The sequence below is a fragment of the Nestor notabilis genome, unplaced genomic scaffold, assembly GCF_000696875.1.
Source record: "Nestor notabilis isolate BGI_N333 unplaced genomic scaffold, ASM69687v1 scaffold922, whole genome shotgun sequence".
Lineage (NCBI taxonomy): Eukaryota > Metazoa > Chordata > Aves > Psittaciformes > Psittacidae > Nestor > Nestor notabilis.
This window is the reverse complement of record NW_009917690.1, coordinates 78,310-102,315: the sequence shown is the minus strand read 5'-3', so window position 1 is coordinate 102,315 and position 24,006 is coordinate 78,310. Positions and strand designations below refer to the sequence as shown.

Below are 24,006 nucleotides of genomic sequence, written 5' to 3'. Positions count from 1 at the left end.
GCAATGCAAATCCAGTCTCCATTACTGGGGAAGTGGAAAAAGGCATTAGGCCCTTGAAATGGCAAGAGTCAAGCTCTGTGCTCAGTCAAACAGGAGAAGGTTTAATGTGTGAGTTTCTCCTTTTTAGTCCATTGTACATTGTATCAAGGCACTGAAGAACATCTATGCAATTATGTAAAATAAGAGGGTAGAGGATGAAGTGGCACAGTAGTTTCTAGGCTAAAATTGTTTCTTATTCCTCCTGTCCCTTCTTCCTCTTTACACAGAAACAAACATGCACAAAACAGTAATGAAATAAATCAGACATTATGTGAAGCTTATCCACAAGAGCAGAATCTAGATACAAATTGAATCCCTGAACATTAATTTGCTCTTCTGCCAAGCACTGTAGAGGTCTGAGTTTATATTGTGAATGAGAGGTGAAAAGAGTCCTAATTTTTCTCATTATATAAACATTTGCAATTTCTTTTCTGTTTCTTCATTATATAAACATTTGTGGGCTTACTTCTGGTCCTTGCTTTTTGGAGAAATGTGATTAAACTTTAAAATGTGTATTTTTATTTAAAATACAGCCAGAGCCATTCCCACACTTAAGCGATAATGCTAGCCAGAGGCAGCAGGCAGTTGATACTACTCTCAGTGAATACAATCAGGATTGGGATTTGAAGACAAGGCCTTTTCAGTTTTCCCACTAAGACAGACCCATTTATGGATCTTTCCCCCTGTCATGGATCAGACTGCTTCTTTCAACATAGTTGCAGCAGAGGTGAGTTTTTCCCATTGCACCGCTCCACTCGACAGAAGGGCATTTTAGTTTCATTTTGGGAACCAGCAGAGGAGCAGAAGATACAAGGAAAATGTGAAAAGGCACATTTTATGTAAATACTGTAAATGCACAGCAGCCTTGTGCCTCGGGCATGCCCCATGAGAAGTCAGGAAGGTGTGTGTTCCTTAGATCATAACTTTCTCCAAGTTCTTAAAGACGTCTGTGACAGAAGTAGGTGACTAGGGAGATCAGAAAGTTTGTTTTCACTGCTTCTGCACCGTCCATTTGCACCACTTAACTCCGTATCTCTTATTCTAATGTAAATGCTCCAGTGCTGTGGCTAAGTATAATCTGCTTAAAGTAGGATCATAAAACATGAGGTGATCCCTCGGGAAGTCTGCCCTGGCACCGCAGCAACCAAGAAATGATAGTTAAAACATAAGTAAGTTTGAAAAACCCTCCTGCTATTGTTTCTTTGTAGGTACCAGTTCTTCTTACTGTGCTCTTGGATACCTGGTAGATATTCAACATGTATTTTTCTGAAGGCAAGTTGAGATGTCACACAGCTTTAGTGGATTTCCCTCACAGTGTTTCATAGCTTGCATGCATCTTTAGTTAATTATCTCTCTTTAAAGCGATGTACTTTTTGTTGTCTTCTTTAACCACAGAAAGAACTTTCTGCAACTTTTTTACAAGCCTTTTTAATCCTCGAATGCAATTCTGAAAGCAAGTAGACACTTCTTGCTTAAATATGTCAAAGTTTTACCCAGCTGTTAGCCAGTAAGTCATAAAAAGATTCCTGTGAGGTAGGCAGTGCATGTTATCTTTTATACATGCAGACACTGCACTGTTGTACCACCTGAAATTCCATCAGGCTCCAAGCTCTGCAGAAAGTGACAAATGCTAGACAGGTATACGATTTATAATGGATGAGCTATGCAAGCAAGCTCTGAGAGCTGGATTGGATTTGATTGCAAACAATAATATGACACAACCCCCGCTGTGGATGGTACACACATTGTGAGAGACAGTGCAATCAGGCAGCAGGAACACCAGACTGCAGGCATGATCCTGAGCCCTAAATCCACCTTTGCAGTACACCTACTGTGTGGCTTTGGGAAAGCCTTGTCTGATCTAACAGCCCTTCTACCAATTCCCTATCTGTTTGTTTAGCAACAGCATGTTAAACAGTCATACCTCACTAAGCCACTTCAATGCAATTTATAGCTCAGCATGATAGTAGGCTCCGGAGAGACTTTTTAAAGGAATTATGTGAAAAGACAAGTTACTCAAATAATTTTTGAATTGCAGTTGCTGGCAATGAACTTGGAAACTTTTCCATGAAGTTACTTTTCTCCATCAACTTTTTTTTTTTCCCTGAGGGACTACCTTCCACCCCAGCAAGGATGAGTGCGTCTCCAGTACAAAAGTGAATGGCAGAGATACTGTTATTCCTGCATCAGCCAACATTCAAGTATTAAGCAGTACTGAATGCAAAGCTTTGTACTCCTAGATATCAAGCTATATAGCTGAGAGTGCTGGATATAGCCACAGAATTTACAAGCTTGGCATTTTCCACGTCAGCTTCAGACCCTCTTCATTCACCAGACAAGCCAGCTTGCCTGTGTGGTTGCACATGCTCACACTGTCAGTGCACAGAAGTATGTCGGAGGTGGCCATTCAACATTAGCAGATCACTAAGACCTGAACCTGTAAAATTTTAGGTTCAAGATAAAAAACTCTTGAGGCGTTTTTTCCCCTTTTCTTTGCCTCTTGTCCTGCTTTCAGCTGGGATAGAGTTAGCTTTCTTCCTAGTAGTTAGTGCAGTGCTGTCTTTTGGCTTTAGTCTGAGAACAACGCTGATAACACACCAGTGTTTTAGTTGTTGCTGAGTAGTGCTTACCCTGATCAAGGACTTTTCAGTCTCATGCTCTGCCAGTGAGGAGGGGCACCAGAAGCCGGGAGGGAGCAGAGACAGGACACCTGACCCAAACTGGCCAAAGGGGTATTCCATAGCACAGCACATCATGCCCAGTATAGAAACTGGGGGGAGTCACCCAGAAGGGACTGATCTCGGCCTGGGTCGGGCTGGGTATCGGTCAGCAGGTGGTGAGCAGTTGTGTTGTGCAGCACCTGTGTTTCCTCAGTGTTCGTTTCTCCTTATTTGTTGGTCCCTATTATTAATATTGTTACTGTTAATATTTCTATTATTGCTGTATTTTAGATGTTGGTCCCTATTATTAATATTGTTACTGTTATTATTTCTATTATTGCTGTATTTTCGACATTTAAACTGTTCTTATCTCAACCCGTGGGGTTTACATTCTTCCACTTTTCCTCCCCATCGCCGCTGGTGGGGAGCGAGCGAGCGAGCAGCTGTGCGGTGCTCAGTTGTCTGACACCTCTGGATTCTGCCCCTTGGCTGATGTACTGGCAGAAGAAAGAATGTTCAAATCGAAATGCCCATTCAGCAGAGCACTGGTCTTATGGAAAATGGAAGCTTAATGAAGATTTAATTTTTAAGAGTGTAATTCGGCAGCTGATGAAAGGCATGACTTGTTAATGAAACTGAGGCCTACGCCATGAGGATAGCAAGTAAATCCCAACACGCGCAACAGTGGAATCTTTCTTAAATAGTTTCAGACATTTAGTAAAGCCACATTTCAGTAAATGGGGATTTTTGTCCAGTGGTTAACAAACAGATCAGTACTGTTTCTGTCTATCTGTATCTGTGGTTTTGACTCAAATTTTGCAGGGCTAGTTATATCACTGGCAACATTTCAACAAAAGCATCCTGAAAGAAGCCCATACGCTCTGTGGGGAACACTACTACTAATAATTATTAAACATCAGTCTTCTGATTGCTTTGAGCTACATGCACACATACAGAACAAGACACCTTTTTGCAACATAATGTAACCACCCCTTCATTTGTTTTAGTTTGTCATAACTATTTATTTTACACTTTGGGCTTCTTTACCATTCTGCTCACGTCTTGTATGTCACCATTTTAAGAAGTCCAGGCAGTGATGCTTTTATCTTTAATATTCTGTCAACAGATACTTTTTGCATACCAAAAGTTCAAACATAAGATCATTGACAAAAATTTAGCACTGACCCAGTTTTGCACTTTTATGTTGTCAGACTCACGTGGTCCCTCCATCCTATGTTACTTCATGTTATCTCAGATAGATACTTTCAGTATTCTGTTAATTACTGGCCATATTTTCCCAGTTCTAGCTGAAAGATGTACTTCAAAGAGCCAAGCGTGCTCTGTGCTCCAAAACATTTCAGTAGATGGCTTCCCCTGAACCTCAGATGTTTTTGCTTATCCCTTACTACATGACCCAGTGCCCTACATCCAATGTGTGGCATTCTGGCAAAACCGTTCTTCCAAGCCATGGCCTTTAAGAGTGCCCTGTGGGAGCAAAAGGGTTTGAGACTACTACAGAGAAAGGTTTGTCTCATCCTGTCCAGTTGTGAACATAGGACATAAAAGGACCTCTTGCTCCTTCCTGTCTGTGAGCTGTGTGGGTTACAAGTTGTGCTTCTTGGCAGCAAGTAAGGGGTTGTTGTGTTTGAAGGCCTGGTTCTGGTTAGCCATGGTTTGTCCAGATTGCTAAGCTAGCACAAGGGAGGAAATGGCCTCCTATCTTTACCTAGCAAGATAAAGAGCCAGTCTAGATTTGTTTTTCCCTCATGGGAGTGGGAAGGGTCTTTCCACCTCTGTGTACATACCTACAGATAGGACTGGTGAATATTTATCCCTTGCCATCTGAGTTGCTTCCTGCTATGGTTAATATCTGTCTATGCAGTTGCTTTTTTGTATATAATGTTATTCATTCTTACTTCTCATATTCCTTAGATTATATATGCATTTACCTTTGGCTCTGGGGTATTTAGGTACGAGTCCTGATTCTGGGATCAATGGGAGTACCCTTGCTTCTCCAGGCTGACTTCTTTTGCATGGGATACCATTTGTGTTTTTAATCTGACGGTCACTGTTTTTTGTTGAAACACAAAACTTCCATCAGTAACTTTACTGATGGAATATATTGGTGTTACCGGTCCTCCTTCCCTGCGTTATTCAGGCTCTTTGTTGAAGTCACATACACATGACTGTAATTCTCATAAAGGCATATTTGTGGTATGATTCCTGCCTCTGGTGAAAGAAAATTTAGAGCAGTTCTAAGAATGGATGACCAACAGCTCTTCCTACCAAGCCTTTTGCTTTTCCTTCATACCGCCTTTTCTGGCTTGTCCATTGTGCCTTATCTTTCTCCATTTTATTTTCTTTTTTCTTTTGCTTATTCCAGTTTACAGCTTGTTGATTTCGTAAGTCATACCAAGACCTCAGGTTCATCCCCAAGGCATCTAGAAAGCTAAAACAGGGCAGTTGAGATGGTTTGGAGATGGCTTGGCTTTATCTGCCAATCTGCAAATAACTTGAGCTGAGGTTCTGGCCATGAAATCTGAATGGCATTTTAGAAATAACAATCTGGTTCATTCCCAGGTTACTTTGGCTTCTGCTGGTAGAAATTAGAATACAGAGTGGTGTTGGTGTTGGCAATGCAGTATACAGAGTACAAAATAGTGCCATGACCTTGTAAGCTGTTCCTCTTGGGATCTTACAGCCATCTATCACAGCCCCCAAGATGCTGGTTAAAGTGGGTAAGGCCAGAGACCCACGTGACTTATTCAGAGCATTACCCCAGAAAGCATCAGGCTCCTGTGATATTCTGGTAGCTCCTTAAAGCTGTTCTTCCTTACTGGCATCCCTGTGGCACACTACTTGCTTCCTGAACTTAATGAATGCCCTAGTCAATTCGAAAGTGTCTCTGGGAAATAAAGCTTGCTCCTCTGCGCCAGCAGGTTGATGTGAGCCACCAGTTTCCAACCCTCACCTTTGGAGCACATTCTAGCAAAGCACAAGAGACCTTTACTACCAGGAGTAAGTGAGCCGTGCAAGTGCAGAGAATACCTACCCTATTTCACAAGAGTACTTCATAGCTTTTAGATGTGAATGATACAGAGCAGTTCTAATTTCAGACACGCATACATTTTATTGGGTATTTTTGTTGCCTATGCATTGCGCAGTGAATTTCACAGCTGAATGTTCTATTTCCTGACACCTGCTGTATAAAGACATGACAAAGCTCTTTTCAGAGCATCCTTTATTTTACAACTGTGGTTCTCTCCTCATTTATTTTACAGCACCAGTTCATGTTATGAGTTCTTGCTATGCTGTGTGCAGTGACATCCTGTTTGCCTCTTCTTTTGGCAGGCAAAATTCTCATTGGCTTCACTGGTAAGCTCCTCTGAGCAAAGGCTACTGTCAGCTCTGACACACGTCCTGTGGGCAGAGCTGTAGCCCTTCCAAAGGTTTGCTTTCCTTGTCTTCAGTGAAGTCCTACTCTTCCCACAGAACTGCACTGGCAGAATCAGGCTGTTACTGATAGGAATGTGTTTCCTGCAACAGCTTGAAGTCTGCAGCCAGCTGACCTCAATGGGCAGCGTGCCCCACAGTGTAACAGAACCAGAATTTAATCCAGCTTTAACACAGTAGGTATTACTGAAACCTACATAACTTTCTTTCCTTTCTTCAATTCACAGCTACCTCATCCCTGAACTCCCAGCTTCAACAGCTTCAGCATCTTCAGCAGCTCCAGCACCAACAGCAGCAGCAGCAGAGCCAGCAGCAGCAGCAAGGTCAGCAGGCACAGACTCCACAGCCACCCCAGCAGACCCAGCAGCCGCAGCCACAGCCGCCAGCACCGCCGCAGCAGAACCAAACGCAGTCCCAGAGCCAGAGCCAGCCGCCGCTGGCCCCACAGTCCTCCAGCTCCCCTCAGAAACCCAGCCAGTCACCAGGGCACGGCCTTCCATCGCCTCTTACTTCACCAAATCCACTGCAGGTAGGACGCTACGTACAAATCTCTAACAGAAAATGCACAATCTCCCTCCACTGCAAGGGGAAGTCAAGTGAAGGTTTTACTTTCTGACCATACAGGCTGAGAAATTCCACCTTGTATAAGTTAATCCTTACAGATATGCAGTGTAGAACAGCTAAAAGGCCTGACCAACCAGAAGAGCATAGCTGTTCATTGGTAGGTGGTCCTGACTGTTCCTAAAATAAATAGATCTTCTGCTGGCGGTCATGTGCAAGGGATGGATGGGTTATCCTTCCTTTTGAAATCACAGTCCAAATGTTTATCCTGCTAAGAATCAAATACTTCTGTGAAGAGTCTCAGTATAGACTCCAAAGCTAAGAATGCAGTTAATGCCTTTTCTAGATGCTCACTTCAATGATACGGATGTCTGTTAATAGAGCTATATCTGTGGCACTCACCTATGCTGGGCTCTGCCTGTCTTAGAATTCCTGTGCAGAAAGAGGAGAGCTCTGATCCAGTGGTCCTAATTTCTTAGACTTTGGTGTTCAACTGCATTTAGAAACCAGCAACTTTATTCTCTAAATTTTAAGACCGGCATTAAAGGTTTTATCCATACTGATGGTTTGGCTCCATCTCCTCCAGAAATGAATCTGCATTAGCTTAATAATTAAAAAAATCCTTTTTCAGACAATTAGGGGAATTGGTTTACAAGATGCTGTGTTTGCCATTTAGTCAGTTAAACTTGCATTAATTTGAGCTTCAACTAAATTGCATCAAATCTGATTTTTAATGGTTTAGGTAATAGACTAAAAGTCCACAAGAGATGTGTCCTGCTTCCTGAGCTTTTTCTTACAGTAGAGCATAATGTTTCTAGAGCTTCTTCTGTGTATTGTCTTAAGGGCTACTTGAGCACCACTTAGTGCCCAGTCTGTCATGCTAGTCAGTGATTTGGGACTCTTTAGTATGCAGATTATGGACATACAGAGACAGGAATATTTCCAGAGGAGCCTCTGTTACATTTTGTTGTCTTGGTGCAGCTGTGATGTATGCACTCTAACTGTGTATGCTATATGTTGCTAAAACTGCCTGCTAAATAATATGCTTCAAAAGGCTTTCACTTTTCCAAACAAAGCAAATGCACACATAAATTAGAGCTGGGGTAGGGAGGAAGCAGGATTCTCTCAGTGAACATATCTCAAGAGGGTTGTATGAACACTGAATCTGAAGTCGTAGCTCTCATATAGCCTCTGGCCCCCAGGTAAATGTCAACTAGAGTACTTCCAGTCTCATCTGTGACCTACAGGTACAGGCCAGTAGAAGCACTTTCTACTGTTAGCTCTCCAGGGTCACACCTCACTTGCACAAGTATAATAAAAGTAAGTAAAACCAGTATTTCCTTGCATGAGAGATGCTAGTGTCACTGTTTTCATGGAGATACCTTGGCACATCTTTCTCTTCAGCACAGCTACCCCTCTGAGGGTGGTTTGGATGTGGTTGACTCAACAGAAGTAGAGGGAGGGAACCAAGTACTCTGAGGTGGTGGTATTTCAAACACTATTCCCCTGTCAGAAAAAGGGAAGAGCATCTTCAGTCATGGGCTTGCCAAGCTGATGAAGAGGGCTTTAAACTGAAGCTGCTAGAGAAGGGGATCCTCAGTCCATCCCACTCCTACCAGTTTGATGCCAATGCCAGAAATAGATGCCCAGGGCCTGGAGAAGGGATAGCAGGTCAGCAGGAGAGCACCTCCTTAGGTATTAGGAAGAAAATTCTTCCCTGTGAGGGTGCTGAGGCGCTGGCACAGGGTGCCCAGAGAAACTGTGGCTGCCCCATCCCTGGCAGTGTTCAAGGCCAGGTTGGACACAGGGGCTTGGAGCAACCTGCTCTAGTGGAAGGTGTCCCTGCCCATGGCAGGGGATTTGGAGCTGGAGGAGCTTTAAGATCCCTTCGACCCAAACCAGTCTGGGATTCTGTGAAACCTCTTAGGAACTGGGATTACATTTAATGAAAGACAGAAGCGTGAAGAGGTCTGGCATTTCCCCTGGGCTGAGCTCAGCAGTACTGCTAAGTCAGCTGCGTGACTGGGACACTTTCAGAACAAGTGTTAAGGAATTAGAAGTCATTCGCCATCAGCTCTGGCTCAGCATTAAAGAGTCACTAAGAAATTGGAGGGTAAGTATTTTTAATGTTCTTTCCTCTCTGATCCTCACCATCTAAATAGCCATGAAACCCCAAAGTTTGTTGACAGATACAAATGCACCATGTGCTGACATCCAGAAGAGAAGCCAGAATTTAGCACGGTACTTCAGGCCTCACCTTAGCAGTGTGTGTAGGGCCATTACTTTGGCCTTCTAGCCTTTTCTGCAGTATTTCTACAGCAAGTGTAATACTTCTCAAGCTTCCCAAAGAAATACTTAAGAACTTGAAACATGCGCTGTCATATTGCTGAGAATGGTGAGATTCTTTATATGCAAACAAGTGACACTCAGAAATATTTCCAAAGGAACTGCTGTTGCACTTTATATATGGCTGAAGGATGTGCTCAGTACTTTTCTAAAGCAGAGCAGTGGTAAGATCTCCTCCATGAAATTTGTCTTTCTGTTGTAAATCCTGCAGAGGAAAGCTGTTTTACTCCCATACATCTGGTTTAAAGACTGGATCTGAAACTGGGTTTTCTTCTACACAAAAATATAGAAACTAAAACAGTAAAAAAGGAGGGAGCACATATTTGGCAGCAGGTCATAGAGCCAGTTCATAATAGCTGCTTTGAATGTGGAGTTTTTAAATGTCTAATGCTTTGACTTAAAAATCGACCTAGAACAAAATTCTAGTGATATTATGGCCTCTGAGGTAATGTTCTTTATGAACTAGAATGAAATGGGTTTTGTTTGAAGAATATTAAGGGAATAAAGATCAACTAAGTTAAAGTTTGACAGCTTAAATTTCATTTCTGAATTCTTGATTTTTTCATGTGGGCTTTATCCTCTTACATTATTCAGGATCTGTCTGAAAGATATTAGTTTAGAACAATGCAACCTCCAAAAATTGTCATGGAAAGTCAGTAATTCAGGAGGATGATTGTGTTTGTTTCAAAAAACTCTGAAGGATAACAGCAATTACATCTGAAAATGTACAGATGCTGTCATGTCCTTCAGAAGGCAAATTAAATGAAAGCGACTTGCTTAGGTATACCTGGGTGAGGTACTTGTGCTGGCTGATCAGAAATGAGCAATACCTGTGCAGCATACACCAGCTAAAAGTCTCAGAACGATTCCTGTCAGATTGTTCTGCAGTACTCTGCTTTAATTTTATCACTGGGCTTTACTCAGTTCAGTGGGCTGGGTTGTAGCTACAAAACTATTATGTTTAGGAAGTCTTTTAATGATTGTGGAGAAAGATGAAAAGCCTTACTTCAGGTTCCAGGGTCTGGAGTCTCTGCTGAGATTAGTGCTGATGCTCCAGATTTACACCGGTAAAAGCAAACCTCTGCAGAACCAGGGTCATCTCACTGAGAGTCTTCCAAAGCAGAGCTGTGTTTCAGGAGGTAGTGGGTCAGGTAGATGATGATCTTTCACCCTTTCATTTTAGAATGGTGACATTCCTCATGCAGGTGATCGTAGTCTGATTTTTACTTTCATTGTGTCAACTGATTGAGACAAAGGAATCCAGAGGTGAAAGACGTGTTGTAATTTGGGCACTTTAAACCCTTTACTTCTGGAAAATCCACTTCTCCTGTGAATGTTTAATGTTATTACATGGCAAACTATATGGGTTCTTGAATGGTCAGCATGTTGCAACTTTAAAGCATAGCTACCACCACTTACAGAGTTTCCATCCAGTTAAATTTCTGGAGCTATAATATCATGATTATATGCTGTATAAAATCAGATGAGCCAAGTACTAAGTAGCCAATTATTCTGCTTGACTACCAGAATAAGGCACTTTTTATCAGCAACATATATTTAACTGGCTCCAAATAGAGGTTAGCTTCTGGTGCTGGCGCTCACTGGATGTTTTAGCAGTATGGATAAGAAGAATGTACCCACAGCCACATCTATAAAGGGAGAGCTACACCATAGGAATACAAGAATTCCCAATGATTTCTACTGTTCTGTTTGTGTGCAAATAGGCAAACAGGAAATCCCCCAGGGATTGCCCCACTGTAAAATTATTCTGGCCGTTTTCAGAACTCTTTCCTAAAGCACCTTTTTTGTCACAGAAGCCTTCCTACAGTAACTGCAGCTGACGGAAGATGATGAAGAGAAAAAAATAATAATAAGAAGAGGGAAGAAGGGAAGTGAGGAGATGACAACAGCAGAAAAATCTTCCAAGTAATAGCAAACTCCAGGATAGCAACACCAGAACCTCCTTCAGATTAATTTTTCATACTAATCTTAAATAATGTATTTGGAACCTCAACACTTTTATAACAAAGGAGAAAAGAAAAGCAGAAAGGCTGAAACACTCAGCTGTAAATGAGGGAGAATGTGTACACAGATGCCTGAGGCTCCAACAGTCACAAAGTCACAAAACCAAAACCATCCTTTCCCTTCCCCTCCCAACCTCATTTGCTGGTTAGCTTCTCATTAAGGAAAATTCTACCTTACAGAAATCTCAGTGTTTACTGACCCTTTGAGAAATTTACATATATTTAAGATACAGAAGAAACAACCAAGTCTCTGTTGGTTTGGGGAAGGCAGCTGGGATAAGCTTGCAAGGACTACAGTCATGGGCTGCCTTTATGTCTGTGTTAACATCCAAGACCTGCAGACCTGCTGTATTTTTCTCATGCTTATTGAACCCTAAGATCAAAAAAACTTTATCAAGACTATGACACTAGAAGTCCCACTAAGGAGGATTTTTGTTTTGCTAAATTCATCTAGTCTTCTTCCTGCATGTAACACTGTGCAATGTCTGACCATCTGAATCTATTCCCGAGTTATTTGGTAATGTTTGACAAAGAAATCTTTAGTAAATGGTGAACAAGTGCTGTGCTTTGGATCCGTTTTCCAGAATTTCCTAATTTTTGGTATCAACAGGGATTGAGATATTGCCCATCACAAGGCAGCAGTGATATAGACATGTGCAGTGGCCGTTTATTCATGCCCATTACCTGCTTAGTGTGAGCCTGTTGAAGTGCTGATCTTAGGTGGATTTCCAGGAGGTACAGGCAAGACCTAGGTCTCAGCTCTAAACTAATAGCATGGAAACTCCCCGGCAGTCAGCTGAAGTGAGCTGAGCTTGGTGAACTCTTGAGAATATTTTTGCATATTTCATCCCCTGCTCATTTCAGAAAGATTTAAACATCTTTTCTATGGACAGTTTTGGATTTCTGAGTAGTCTTGCAGTATTTTAATGATTTTTGTGGGTTGGTAAAGGTGATTTCATGAGTGGAAGAGGCAGGTACTTGTGTAAAAATTTCCACTAGCTAGAAAGTCAAGTGCTGATACACCACAGACACACGTGCCTGTTACCCACTGCAAATACTGTTGTGATTCCTCTCCTCTCCTGCTTGTGCTGCTTCTGCCAGTGCAGTAGTTCTGTGAACCACACAGGCATTACTGTTCACAAACTCGAACCCTGCTTGAGAAATTACTGGCTTTGAGTTTCAGTGCATCCTGTGTCTCCTTTCTTCTCCTCTCACCCCTTCTGGGTCTGCCACCAGTTAGGCCACTCTGATCTGGCAGTGCAGCAGTTTGTCCTAGCTGGACACTCGGGTGTCTGCACTGTGCCTGGGTGCACAGTGCAGAGAGATGCCAGCTGGTTTCCTGGCACGCCTTGTTTGAGGACTTCTACTCTTCCTGTTTACCTGGATATGCATGGGCATCACTTCCACAGAAAGGCAAGTTTCAGTGAGGTGTAGGACTGCATCCATCCCCAGGACCGAGTAGAGTTTCAGATGTCCTCAGATGTCTTTCTTCTCCCAGAAGCTCACTGTTTTTTGGGTCTTTGAGGCATTGAGACTTCACACTGTAAAGCTGTTGAATACTGCATTTAAACAAAGCAAAGAGATGTTTAAGGGTTCTCAAAAAGACTTCATAAGCAAGTCTCTTCATTCCCTGAGGAAACCTTCTCTCAGTTGGAGCACTGTCTGCCTGGCCCATCCAGATATACTCTGCAGGTGTTGCTATTTTGAGAAGCACAAGGAGTACTGGTGTCTGACTCACATTTAAAGCAAAGGAAATTAATCTTCCAGCAAAACAACTGGCATTATTAGCACCCAAGGGGCAGAAGCTGAGGCTAATATAGGAAACCATTTGCTAGAGAATTCTCTGAAGGAGAGGAAAGTAGAGCTGTTTGCCCAGCAAGCTCTGGCTTCTGAAATGGGAGCATTTAATAAACTCCCTAAAGCAACCTAAGTATTTAATAAATGGGGAAATAAATAAATAATATCATCCCAGGATAAATTTGGGAAAGGATCCATATCCTATAAGGTCTTCTGTTTCCAGAGCCTCTCTAGGCAGAGGTGAGGACCCTTGGGAATCTGAGGGACAGGAAAAATGGACACAGCCCCTCAGACACTCTTTAAAATCCACTGGATCTGTTTTGCTAGCGTTCATTCCTCTTAATTTCTCTTTCCCCTCATATTTCTAAAAGATAAAAAAAAGTCTGCCAAAGCATTACTTTATTTTCCCCTATTTTTCATACCGCTCACATCTTTGTAATAAAGCCAAACAAAAAATGCAAGTCATCACAGGTTTCTAGTTCTGTGAGACAAAGAAATTCTTCTGTTTGGAAGCAAGTGGACCAAGTGAACCCAGAGAACCTAGTGGGCTCATTGGATCTGATTGAGGAGCAAGGAAGGGTAGAGCCTTGATGTTACATTATTACAGGCTCCTTGTACAAATAGCGCCTGAAAGAGGCTGATCAGCTTCTAGGTACTGCCTCAGAAAGGCAAAATGGGGGAAAAAAGGCCACTTCAGCCTGTGTTTTAAAGTTTAAAATTAAGCCTTTTTTAGCCGTATTGCTGAGATCTATCCAAGTGTCCACTTGTGGATTCTCGCGCTGGTTTTAGCAGATGCAGTTTAGGGCAGGTGTTTAAAAATACAATACTGCTTTCTCTTTTTTATTGGTAGCCAGTCTTGAGAGAGTGACTAAGCACAGGCCTGGAGATTATGAAATTTGCTTAAGTGTTAATGGGTTGATTGCTGAGTTACAGCCTGCCGTCTTTACTGGAAATTGATTGACTGGTGCTGCAGGTCTTCACACTTGACGCTCGGATTTGACTCGAAAATTCTGCCAAGTCTTTTACTCTGAAATTTATCTTAATTAGATCTGAAAGACCTGCCACAGCAGAATAGTCACACCGATTAAAATGAAAAACAGGAGAAATTACTGATCAAATTAATCATAATGTCGGGTTACAGCTGTAGGTCTGATGTAATTTGCCACTCCAGTGAGTTACATCGGCCCAGGCAGAGGAAAGAGAGCTGGTTTTACGCTGATCCGTAACACCAGGCAGCTTCGGGCAGCCCATCAGGACGTTTATCCCATTCATTCTCTTGGCTTATTCTGACCTTAGTGCTGCAACTAGAAACAAATTAGGCAAAAGGGAAAAAAAATCCTTTTATCCAAGGGGGTCGCACTGGATACATGAGCTTCTTGTCTCGTTTTTCCCCTTTCTCCACCAACCTCTGCTTTTGTTTAAAGTAACCAACAATTAATTATGTGGAAAATGGAAAATTAAAAAGCCAGAGGTTACCACTTCAGGTACAAGTCAGAAAAGGTGTATTTCTAAGAGCTCTTAGTGGGTTAAGATGTGAGGAAATGAGTATCGTTTAAGCCAGTGGGTACATGGGAAGGCATGTCCTTGTAGGTAGGAAATAACAGACTTGATATCCTATAGATGTGACAATCCTAAAAATAGTTTTAAATTGTGTATTGTAATAATCTGCCTTCTACTATTATAACCTTTTTAAAAAACAAATAAAATACGTACAAATCACTGGTAGAATCCATGTAAGAAGGACATAGGTTGTGGGTCTTAAGGAATCCCACCATAAAGAAGTCTTCTGCAGGCTTCCTACTAGTAGTTCAACTAGCAAGGCTTGAAAGATTTTTAGGACAACCTGTCTTGTAGCACCACTGCATTTTTTGCTGCTGATCCAGGACAAAGTCAAGAAATGAAGGTATTTGCCACCAGCTGAGAAAGGAAATGAAGTAAATGAAAGAGAAGAAGAAAACAGATGAACACTTTCAGCCTCAGAAATTGTCTTACCCTTGAAATACACCCAATTTTTATTTTGATACTATAGTACTTTAAACTGATCAGGAATTTTCTAAGTGATTTTTCCTTTCCAACAATGATGTAATTCCACAAAGTTGGTTTCTACCCTGCCCAAAATTTCATTTTTATTTTCTATTTTAGGCCTGGGAAATGGAAAGAACTGAAGATGGCTTTTGTTTAAAATCAGCTTCAGTTGTATATCAACCATTTATTACATTAAATTGCCTAAAAAAATAGTGAATTACCAAAAGAAATCAGAACAGTTTTATTCATGGTGATGATTTGAAATGTGCTGAAATACTTCATCATTTTCACATGCAAGTTTTTTTTTGCTGAAACCTTTCAATATTCTATATTTCATCTGCATTTTCAACAGAAATTACATCTTAAATTAGGACAGGTTCCTGCAGGACAGGAATTTAACTTATTCCTTATAGGTTAGACATGACCAAATATCTTGTGAGGATTCCAGCTGGAGAATCAACCTGTTCTCCAGAACAGACTAGAAGACAAAGCTTGAGTTTCCAGAAGAGAAAACCTGATGTATGAAAATAGCATATGTTGCTAGGATTATCCTTTGACTTAAAGGAATGATGATGGTACAGTTTGGTTCTTAAAGGAGCTGAGAACCTTGAAAGCAGCAATTGCTGCTGCAGTATCTTTGTACACCTGTTAGGAGATACCTCCATGCTTGGAACAAGCCAGACCTGGAGGATCCTTGTCTCTTAGCAAAAATACAGATGCTAGAAAGAAAACCCTAAAATATGGGCCCAGTCACAGTACAGAGCAGTACTCTCTAGTAGGCATGGCCAGTAAACTGGTATCAGAAGACTATTCCGAATGAATGTGATGGCAAGTGATATTACATTTCTAGTTGCTAATGCTTATGTGATTTTCACTATAGTAACTTTATAATCCCATTTTCAACCTGCTGGATAGGCAAATTCAGCTGGAGTGCTGTCTCTGTCTCCCCTTGCTCTCCTTCCAGTTTGGGCAGTGCTATGCTTGTTTAACTGGTGGCTTCATCTGGAACAGGACAGGAGGTGGTAGAGGGCTGATCTCCTCTTGATATTTCCCGGGGGGTGGTTGACACCTTGCAGAGTGCCAAGCAGAGCTGTCAGTGTTGGTGCTCTGCGGGCTATGGGGCAGATGGTGTGGATTAGGGATGTACCTGGATCAAGGTCCAGGAAGGAGGAGTCTCATTCCCAGGATTCATCTTAGGACGCAGCTTCCATCAGTGTAGAATTCCTCAAGGACAGGGCTTGATTTTAGGGAGGAAAAGGAAAACATTGTGAAGCAGAGAGGGGAGAAAAACAATGTGTTTGTTATTCACAGTGCCTTTATTCCTACTGACCTTTTCCACTGGGAGAGAGAGACAAAAAATGAGATTGGCATTGTGAAAGGCTGACGTTGTATCACTGATCACCACTCTGGAATGAGATGCTGTGTGCATTTCCATCCTACCTCTGTCTGCAGCTTTCCACTTTATAACGAGACCTAACACTACTACTAGGGAAGTTGGCAGGAGGTTTCTCATAGCGCTCGAGTCAGACAGGAGCAAGCTTAGTATGCCATTAGGAAGGTTTCCCCCTCTTCTCCCTCCCCAACTTTATAGAATTACATCTTCCTTGGTTTTTTTTTTAACTGTCTTCTGACTATGAAACATGTTCTCCGTGCAATCAAAATGTGTCTGACAGAACTTTCAGTTCATGTAAAACAAATACAAAAATAAACAAAACTTGAGAAAAGCAAGCCATTCTAAAATTCCTTGATGTTTTCCCCATAGACATTCAAAGAGTATGTCTAGGGGGAAATCACTGGTACTTCAAATGTACAAGCAGGTATAGAGATAACATACGTCAGTCCTGTAGACCCAAACTTGGCAGTCCATGCTCTCATGAGTGAAAACTGGAGGGGAGGGAGTTCTACTGCCACATACCATCTGCATATTTAGCTCTCATCTTGTTATCAAGTTCTGCCTTTGCTTACTGAATTCACCTTTGAAAAGTTCATTTGCATCAGGAAGCGAAGTGCTCTAGTAAATGGGTTGTTGGAGTCAGGAGCACCAGCCTGCAGTCCCAGCACTGTCACTGTCTGCCGTGTCACTTTGTCTTTCTGTTCTTTTGTTGATTCTCCCACCATTGTTTGATCTCTTCAAGACTGCAAACTTTTACAGGTTCTCGGTATAATGCAGTGAGGCCTTGATCTTGCATTGGGCTTCTGGGTACTGCTGTAACACTAATACTACAAAAGCAAGGAATATTGAAAAGAGGAAGCGCGTAGCCTCCGTCATTCTCTTGCTGAATTCAGAGTAGTGTTGCTGTTGACTTCAGAGGACACAGGCTTGGTATCCATTTTGTTTTCAAGCATATTGAATATTTTGAAGTTCTGTCAGCTGCTCAGTGTGCTGTCGAATGCACTAATGAAAGGTTTTCCTAAAGTTAATTTTCCTACCCGTAATACAATAACCAAATTTGCTTTAACACTTGAAAAAATCCATCCATACTAAAGAGAATCAGTTGCTTAATCCTAAAATTAAAGGTTATTGCATGCAAGAGAAAATAATTACATGCTCAAAGTATGGAAAAAAGAAAACTTTTTTAATATGTAGGTATTTGTATAATTAAAGACTAATCAAGCATGAAGGCTGCTGACTAAACCAGAAAATGAGATTGTTGGCAAGCAATATTGTAATGTAAATGCCATTTTTGTTTAAGTACTAAAGAGCTGGAGGAATGATATCCTGAGCAGATTAAAAGCAAACAGCATTGATAATAAATATTTATCAGATTTCAAATGCAACACACAGAGATTTTTATATTTTACATGCAAAATATATTGGCATTGAAGTATTCAGTCACTTTTCAAAGGTTTGTTCACATCTTCACTTTAAACTGTTGAAAAGCAGGCACTCACTAGTAAGAGAAACAGCTTTAGAACTCAGTCTTAACCTGTAGCAACATCAGTATCTATAGGCAATGGAAAACAGCTGACAGTTGCTAACATACTTAACTACAAATGTATGAGATCAACTCCTGGGGCTGGAGAGTCAGAATTTTAATGGTCCTTATGTGTGTTTTCTCTTTCTTTTCTTCTAAAATGTTCACATTAATTTTTCAAAAAGAGAGAGAATCTTCTCAAACTTAAATCCATGCCAGGAAACAAGTGCATAGTAAAGTATTTATGGAGGGCTTATGTGTATATATACAGAAATTATTCCACTGTAACATTTTGTTGTAGAGGACTGATTTAGTTAAAAGTTTGTATCTCCTTGGGGCACTGCTTTTAAATTTGTGTAAAAGTATTGTGCTGGTTAAATATGCTCATCATATACCTTTGTGTTGTGTTATTGTAGCCTAAATCTTGTTCAGAAGTGAATATAAAGGTATTTGACTACATCAAGAGTTGAGGAGAATGAGGACATGCTAGAAATGAAGTACCAAATGCATTCCCATTCCCATCCATTTTCTTTCCATTACACTGTTCCCAGATTTGGCACTACTCAGCCTGCTGAGGCCCAGCAGAAACCATCTCTTTTAATCAAGCCTCATCATGCAATGGTTGAAGCTAATTTAAAATGCCCTGTGAAACATCTGTGAAACAGACTTAAACCCAATGGTTATGATAGTAACGCAGTCAAGACCTCTGGTTTAGCACGTGCACTGTGGGCCATTATATCCTTTGTGTTGATGTGTACCTCCTGCTTCCTTATACATTTACTTTTCACAGTAATTTTCATCTCGCTTTGTTCTGAGTGAGATACAATAGTATGTCACTGCCAGAGCTATCCAGGGAGAGTGACAATAGGGAATTTTGAATGTGAGGCTGCCTACAACATTATCAAATTTTTCCCAGCCTGCTGTAATTATATTCTATTTGCCTTCGGACAAAGGGAGTGTAGACAAGGTACAACTAAATAATGCTGTGCAAAAGTAATGCTAGGCTCTTGAATAGGCACTGATCTAATTTTGAGAAGGGTTGAGTCACTCCCAATGACGTGAACTGTAAAAATTATTACTTAGCCCTCAGAGGAGCAAAAATAGAGATTTCAACCCCTGGATTTCTTGGAAAAGTCTTGCTCGTGTCTATAGGTTATGTCACAGGAAACTGACAGCTTGCAAATGCCAAAATTCAGACTAAGCCAGACAGGTTCATGCAGTATCCTGTGTTTATATGAGTTACTGAGCTCTTAAATTTGTAACTTCACGGACAGGCATATTAATGTATCATCATTATGTAAAATACTTTATAGGTCTTCTAAGCAATTCATATTTACACTAGTTTAATGATGCTAAGGATTACAGGGGTAAACAGCACACTAAGTAGGGAAAGAACAAACCTTGTGTGTAGACCATCAGTCAGTGGTCCAGCAAGAAGGAAGCTGGAAGAGGCAGTAAAGCACGTTTAGATCAAAGTCATGCAGCTGCTGGTCTGCGAGCCAGGTCTGACCCATAGGAAGTTTGTGTCCAGGCCCCAGGTGGGCAAATGAAAGAAAAATAAAAGGCTTTTGAAGGCAACTGCACACGTGCTTTGCCCTGGGATGTGCTGTTGCTTGTGAGTCCCAAGAGCAGCCCAATTACCTAAGAGAGGCGGGCAAGTGAGAAGTCTGCCTTTTGATATTTGTTTTTCACACATACCTGAGTGAAGCATAGGAATAAGTTTTAGGTTGCCAGTTAGCAAAAGACCCTAATTCTTTTCTTCTGCAGAGATGTCTGTGCCTCCTAAAGATTACTTCTGAGTCAAGCAGGTGGTAATTCCTTGTTGTTTTCTAACTGCAGTGCTGTATAAAGTGTAAGTTACAAGAAGGATTTACCTATTGTTTTTCAGAAGGGACATTACTATGGTTTACTGAGGAAAACATGGTAACATGTAAATTATTTAAAGGCTGAAACAGACACTTTCACAAGTCATTAAACTACCCTATGTCTTGGAACGCAAAGAGGATATCCTTGGGATATTTATCTGAGGGGTGTGCAGGTCAAAAGGGGAATGGAGTCAGCAGAAAAAGCAGCAGTCACATAGAGAAAGAGCAATTATTCACAAAGTAAAAATGAGGATAGTGGTTAGAAGTGTCAGCATATACACGTGAGATGCATTTGGTGGGGCCATTACTTCTGAAAAAAGCCATTACTGCCGTTTTGCACCAGATACCGTGTACCTATTTCATGGTAACCGTGGCTTGCACAGCATCATTTATATGAAAAACCTCCAAAGAAACCTCAAACCGCCTCGTCAAATGTGGAAATGTCTCCCAGCTCTCTGGCATTATACTCTTAGACAAGCATCAGCCTAAACAGGACTTCAAAATGCTCAACACTTCAACACTTGTATGCATCATCTCCACTTACCTTTGTGAATCAGTAAGGACGTGCAAGCCTCACCTTCAGTGTGTGATTTTGAGAGGCTTAATCTGATTCTCTAGGTTAACAATCTCCTCTACACCAAATCGCAGAGAGTAAGATCACAGTCCTGGTTATCGCCTCACTTGGAAGTCTGAAGGCCAGCCAGAGGCTGCTCTGTTTTCCAGAGGACTGTCCAAAAGACCTACCTTATTTTCAGATAAGACGTGCCCCTCATTGAGCAGCAGATATTGAAACTTGTGGAATTTTTTCTGGACACACTGTATTTGGTTTTGTAATCTCTTCACAGGAGAAAGTCTTACTGCTAGGATTAGGCAAAAATCAAAACCAAGGATATTCCACGATCTCAACAAATATTTGAGTCCAAAGCAGAAAAAGAAAACAGAAAAGACAGGGTAGCTGCCAAAGTTTCACATGGATGAAGTAAAACTGTGACGTCCAGTTTCATTTGGTTTACTTTACCATATGCACCCCTATGCCGTTTGAGAAATTGGTTTCAAAATTAAGAGCCCAAAATGAGGAAATTTCAGTACTACCAAAACACTTTGTTTGGAAGCTTATGGAAGGAGAAACTTCTTAAACACCATCACAATGCCCACTACTTTTCAGGAAATTTCATTTCCAGTGGAAATAATAATGGTGCAATAATTTTTTCTATCTGAATTCTTAAACCTATTTGCAAAAATAAATTGTCACAAAATATTCTAACTTAATCCTTAGTTTGGAAATCACTGCGGGCTTCAGAAATGCTACCTGGTGCTTAGAAAAGTGAAGGCTGGCATTTCTCTAGTAAACTGGAAAGCTGCACACTGTTGAATAGAATGTTCACATGAGGGTGCTGGTTTTAAATTTCCCAGGGGGTGATTCAGCACATCAAGGCAACAGGAGTAATGATCTGAGGAGGAGGCTCCTCACAAGGTAGAAAGAAAAAGATCAGTACACTTCCCCCTTCTGACAGCTGACAGACCAGGGATCGCCCTGTGAAATAAAGTCAGCCATGCCAGTGAAATGGTCCAGCACTGAGCAAAGGTTTACCTCAAGAACTGAGGTTTTTAATCACCAAGGCGATAACCACCCTCATTTGCCTACAACTTACTCCTTTGCAAAATGCCTAGCATCCTTCCTCAAACAGCTGGACAACTCAAGATGTCTTTTTCATCAGTTTTTGCTGAAAACTGTATATTCACTGAAAAGCAAGTATATTCATGGCATCTGGTGAAATCATCCCATGAAACAGTATCTTAGCCCCAGGTTCAACCCTTTCAGAGCACCTGAATCAGACATGAGGCTTCCACCAGGGTCTCCACGTGCTGGTGAGTGCCCTGATTTGGCAGAATAATGAACACTTGAGGGCTTTTACTTTTCCTTTTTGGAATATAAATAGTTCGCTGTTCATCAGGCCTGAAAGAGAACTTACCCTCCTACATGTCCTAGTATGCATGGTTGCTTTTACAAAGGAAACAATTCTAAATAGCATCAGAAAAAGGTTGTGAGCCTCTAAGTATGTATGTCTTTTCAAGTTAGAGAACTGTCTGTTGGAAATTTTAATGAACAATTTCTCATTGACAAGACCACAAGGAGCTCTGTAAATATTCCAGATGTCAGCTAAGACTGGTCTGGCTTTGTTCTCTCTGGGGAGAAGAGGGGCTGAATGAATAAGGTTACATGATATTCTCTCAGTTGTTTGGATGGGAGAGCTGCCACTTCAGCATGGCACGAGCACTGCTTTTCCTGGGAGGGCTGGTGGTGCTTGCGTTGCATCTGGCTGCTTCTCATTTTGCAGTCATGCAAAATGAAAGGATGTTTCCCGAGCTCTTTAAGGGGAAATTTTTGAAAGATGATTGATAGAGAACGATGGCTATAGGATACATAAGGAGCTTGTGTTTGATGAATTGGTATCTTCTGAGGATAAAGAATAATCTCTAATGTAGGTATTGAGTGACTTCCTATCACTCAACACTACTTTTAATACAAGGAGATGTTGAAATGCTTCTAGACAGTACAGTTAAAATAGATCCCTAAATATCTAAATGCTAGCTTGAGACTTTATGAGCAAAATTTGACTTTTAATGGTATTAGGTCAATACAGACTTTAAAAAAAAAGAGGAATTACAAGTTCTGAAAATGAAGTTTTAGCCTTAGTGCTTTGATAAAGATCCATGACCCCTGGCCCTTTAAAAATTGAACTTAGACTGTAAAAATATCACTTCTTATTGATCACATGGTTATTAAAGTCAGTCAAATGCTCAATTTATATGTCAAACACTTGTAATATTCCCTGTAAATATTAGAACAAAAGAAGAGGGTGATATTGTGTTCAGTTGCATCAGATCTGTTCAGCTTCTCATCACTGAGAAATAATAAAAATGTCACCAAGAAATGCATTAAATATTACCAGGCTAAATTAATTTACAACTGCATCATGTATGTGGTGCACGTGTGCATTAGGTCATGTATGTGAAGGCAGGAACATACCCATCCATGTAACTGGGTGTGATAGGATATATATGCCACATGTTCTCTTCTTTCAGTTACACCTTCCTTCTCCCTGCCACCTAGTTGCAGCCCTGGAAAGGTATGGCTTATTTGTGTAATCTCAAGGAGAGTGAGGAAACTTAATAAGTCAACAGATATTAATTAAATGTTAAAGGCAGGTTTTAAAGTACCTTCAATATATATTGCTCCTAATGACATTCAAGGGCAATAGGAGGTCAGGGGGGAGATCTTTAGATCCCCCAGGCTCCCCCAAGATGCCTTTCCATAACCAGATGCTTTCATATGAGTAATCGAAAGAAACCTTTAGTCAACCACTGGGGAGTCTTTACAGCCTGGCTTCGATTGGAGTCTGAGTGCAGGCCTGTGAGCAGGAGGTGTTTGTAAGCATTTCTAATGGCATTTTGATGTACATGTACAAAATTGATGTCGGAAGGATCATTGTAAAGTCCCAAACAGTGGAATATTGAGGACATTTTCAGGTGGCAGTCAGATTCTGGCTGGGTGAGCCCAGTATATTTTCTCATGTCACAGTTGATTAGGTTCACAGGGAAGTGGAAAGAGTAAAAAATTCTCTTATTACTGCAGCAATGCCATATCAGCCTCTTTTCCCTTTGAATGCAACATTAGTTTTTGTCCAGAACTCTAACTGCTTTCTACAGTTTGGGGAATTGTAAAGCAGAAACAATTTTCCCAGCCAGGCTGACCTTCACAATAATGAGAAATGACTGGAATTTCTCTCTATTTCTCTAACATTTGAGGAGGGGGGATAGGAGGAATGTGTTTGTTTTACCTGATATTATGTTGTGGGCGTCTATTTGGCACTTGGAGCCTAATTTTTTCCATTCAGGAGATTACATGGACTGTTGCACCATCTGACCCAGTAGCCAGCCCTTGAGCTGACAGTAATGCACTTCAAACCTTTTGTTATCACAGCACTGATGGCATTTTGTTTCAGCCATTAAATGATTTTTTTTCATGGGATGGCTATTTTCATTTACTCTTCAGTACTTGTTCAGGTGATGAGCAATGATCTTCAGAAAATTTAAGATTCATTACTGGCCAGGAAAATGGAGGAGCCTCAAGATGGACAGAGATCTGCAGAGTGTTCTTTGTGAGGCTGGTGCTACAGTACTACGATGCTGATCATCTCTTGGAGACAGGATAAGAAAATTCTGCTTTAATGTGCAAAACAGAGTGCTATGTCCAGAGAGTCTCCAACAGCAGCACATCTGGCTAGAAATATGAGTTGTTCCCTGGTTCTTTCCAGGT

General features: G+C 41.1%; 1 protein-coding gene across 1 annotated transcript in view; it reads left to right on the top strand.

The window, feature by feature from the left end:
* POU6F2 (POU class 6 homeobox 2) overlaps positions 1-24,006 on the top strand; it is a 244,596-nt gene that overhangs the window by 145,616 nt on the left and 74,974 nt on the right. Inside the window, exon 4 of the mRNA XM_010009353.1 lies at positions 6,380-6,681. Within this exon, the coding sequence (XP_010007655.1) occupies positions 6,380-6,681 (302 nt within the window). The remainder of the gene's footprint in view (positions 1-6,379; positions 6,682-24,006) is intronic.